Genomic DNA, 2,644 nt, shown 5'->3' with positions numbered 1-2,644 from the left:
ATTTTATAGTGTCCAGTCTTACATTTAGGTCTCTAATCCATTTTGAGTTTATTTTTTGTGTATGGTGTTAGGGAGTGTTCTAATTTCATTCTTTTACATGTAGCTGTCCAGTTTTCCCAACACCATTTATGGAAGAGACTGTCTTTTCTCCATTGTATATCCTTGCTTCCTTTGTCATAGATTAGTTGACCACAGGTGCATGGGTTTATCTCTGGGTCTGCCTTATGTAAATAACTAATTCTTCTAATAAGTTCTAATTTATAACATAAAGAATTTTGTTTTTCCCTCAGAAATTCGACCATCTACACAGTGAGTTCTTTATATTTGAATACTTTGCTTGTCCAGGGAAAGAAACCTAAGTATTTTGTTGGAACTCAGTATGTGCCTGGAGTATCTACCCAGGAAAGACAGATTCCACCCATGCCCACATCATTTTCACCCAAAGATTCATGTGTATTAATGAATCAAATCATGTATTAATATATTCATTTTTTGATTGGTAGTTTTATTTTATGATATTGGAACAGAGAGACAATGGAGAAGACATGGCATTTAAAAACATGCTTTCCTTAATCTATCCCAGCACCAACCCCCATGCTGCTATCAGAGCAGTCTATTTTGTTGACATGTGTAGGTGCAGAAAATGGCACAGTACTGTCTTTAGTAACAGCATCAATGGGATTCACAATGGAGGGTGTTGCCCCCTAGTTTACTACTACTACCAGGATCAGGCATGAAACTCCAAGGGGCTGAGCATCTCTGATTTAAAATGCTTACTTTCTTGATGTCCATGCACTAATCTGCTGGTAAAGGAAATGAAGAGTGGAGAAGAATCAAATAGACATTGCAATGGAAGCATGACTAGAATGTGAGAGAAGGAGTTGTAAAGAAATACAGGCTGTATGGTGAGTGGCACATATGCACTGGGCCATTGTAGCTCAGTGATTAAAAGTGAGAGCTCTGAGTTGGATGAAACCCAGACCCACTGCTTCCTAGCTGTGTGACAGGTGCAAATTCCATAACTTCTCTGAGCCTCGGTTTCCTTATCTCAGGAAGTGTAATAACAGTACCTGTGTTACAGGATTTTTTGTGATGACTGAATATAGTAACGCACATAAAGTGCTTTGTAAAATGTATGGCAATGTAGTAGCTCTCAATAAATTTTAAATTTATAAAAAAATTCCTCCTCCTCCTTCTTCACCTTCTTCCTTCATTTTATCATCATCGTTATTAATGAACTTAGTAGACTGAAAGAATGCTGGTATCATTAACCAAGTTGTAGAGAGAGAACAGATTGTATTTAAGGGGGGATATATGTGAAAGTATTTAAAATCATGTGAGGACTGTGGTTCGGGCAGGGAATCAGAAGGGAGAGATTATAATGATAAAAAAAATGGAGCTGGGATAAATGAACAGGCCTTGATATACAGACTTTGTTGTCATCAGAACAGAGGCAATAGTTGTGGTCATGAGAAGCAAACCATTTTATAGGACCTGATTTGGGGAGAGACCTGTAATTAAGAAAAAGAGGTGACAGAGGAGTCAGTGAAGGATGAAGTAGGTGTCAGAGAAGTAGAAGCAGAATCAGGAGAGCCTTGAAAGTCAGAAGCAATGGCTCGAATGGTACAGTGGTCCGTCATGGTAAATGCTGCCCATGTAAGAGTCACTAGTAATGGGAAATACATCAGCTGGGTTTGCGTTTCTTACGTACCCATGAATTTTGCAAATTTAATATTTTACACATGGAAGTCCCATTCAGTTCATGCTTTCATGCAGTAAAATATATGCAATCCTAGGTCTAATGCATTGGTTGAAGTAATGTTGTCTGCATGGACAATTTATAGATCATTTATTTTGCTGCTATAAATCTTTAGTCAGCACTTGATTTTACTCATACTTCATCAAGTGCAGAATGTAATTTCTCTTCGATAGCTTGCTCTTCCTCCACCTTTCTTTGCATGTGCGGTCACCATTACTTCTAATAATCTGCAGCCTGGTAACACCCGTGGACTATCTCATTTGTTTAGGTGAAAAACCTGAATAAAAGACTCACATGGACCTGTTGGGCTTGTTCTTTGTCTTCAGGGGTGGAGAGGGAGGAGGTGTGGCAGCTGTTGATAGCCTTGGTAATGAACCCTCTGCCCTGGGCGTACCGTTTATCCTGGAAGTGATCAAGCAGATTTACTGAGTTAGTGTTGTTTGGGCATTGAATAAATGAACCCATTACCAGAATAGTAACACATTTGATAGATGTATAATTTTTTTAATGAAAGCCACGTAAAAGTTGAAAGTCATTCTTTTTCCTACTTTTTCTTTCCATTATCTCTATAAAATTTTTTTTTCATCTAACTTTTCTAAATTCCATGCTCTTCCCTTTGCTATTCCCTTGTTTAATTTCACCCTTCCCACAAGTTATTATCTGGAGAGCAAACACTAAAAATACCCCAAATATGAAATATTAAATGTTTTATTAAGTATCATCTTTTTAAAAAGTATTTGGGGCTTCCCTGGTGGCGCAGTGGTTGCGCGTCCGCCTGCCGATGCAGGGGAACCGGGTTCGCGCCCCGGTCTGGGAGGATCCCACATGCCGCGGAGCGGCTGGGCCCGTGAGCCATGGCCGCTGAGCCTGCGCGTCCGGAGCCTG

General features: G+C 39.6%; 1 protein-coding gene across 1 annotated transcript in view; it reads right to left on the bottom strand.

The window, feature by feature from the left end:
- PRL (prolactin) overlaps nucleotides 1-2,644 on the bottom strand; it is an 8,253-nt gene that overhangs the window by 3,811 nt on the left and 1,798 nt on the right. Inside the window, 1 exon segment of the mRNA XM_007116323.3 lies at nucleotides 2,054-2,161. Within this exon segment, the coding sequence (XP_007116385.2) occupies nucleotides 2,054-2,161 (108 nt within the window).

The sequence above is a fragment of the Physeter macrocephalus genome, chromosome 18 (genome assembly GCF_002837175.3).
Source record: "Physeter macrocephalus isolate SW-GA chromosome 18, ASM283717v5, whole genome shotgun sequence".
Taxonomy (NCBI): domain Eukaryota; kingdom Metazoa; phylum Chordata; class Mammalia; order Artiodactyla; family Physeteridae; genus Physeter; species Physeter macrocephalus.
The sequence above is the reverse complement of the archived record's forward strand: the minus strand, read 5'-3'. Positions and strand labels throughout refer to the sequence as shown.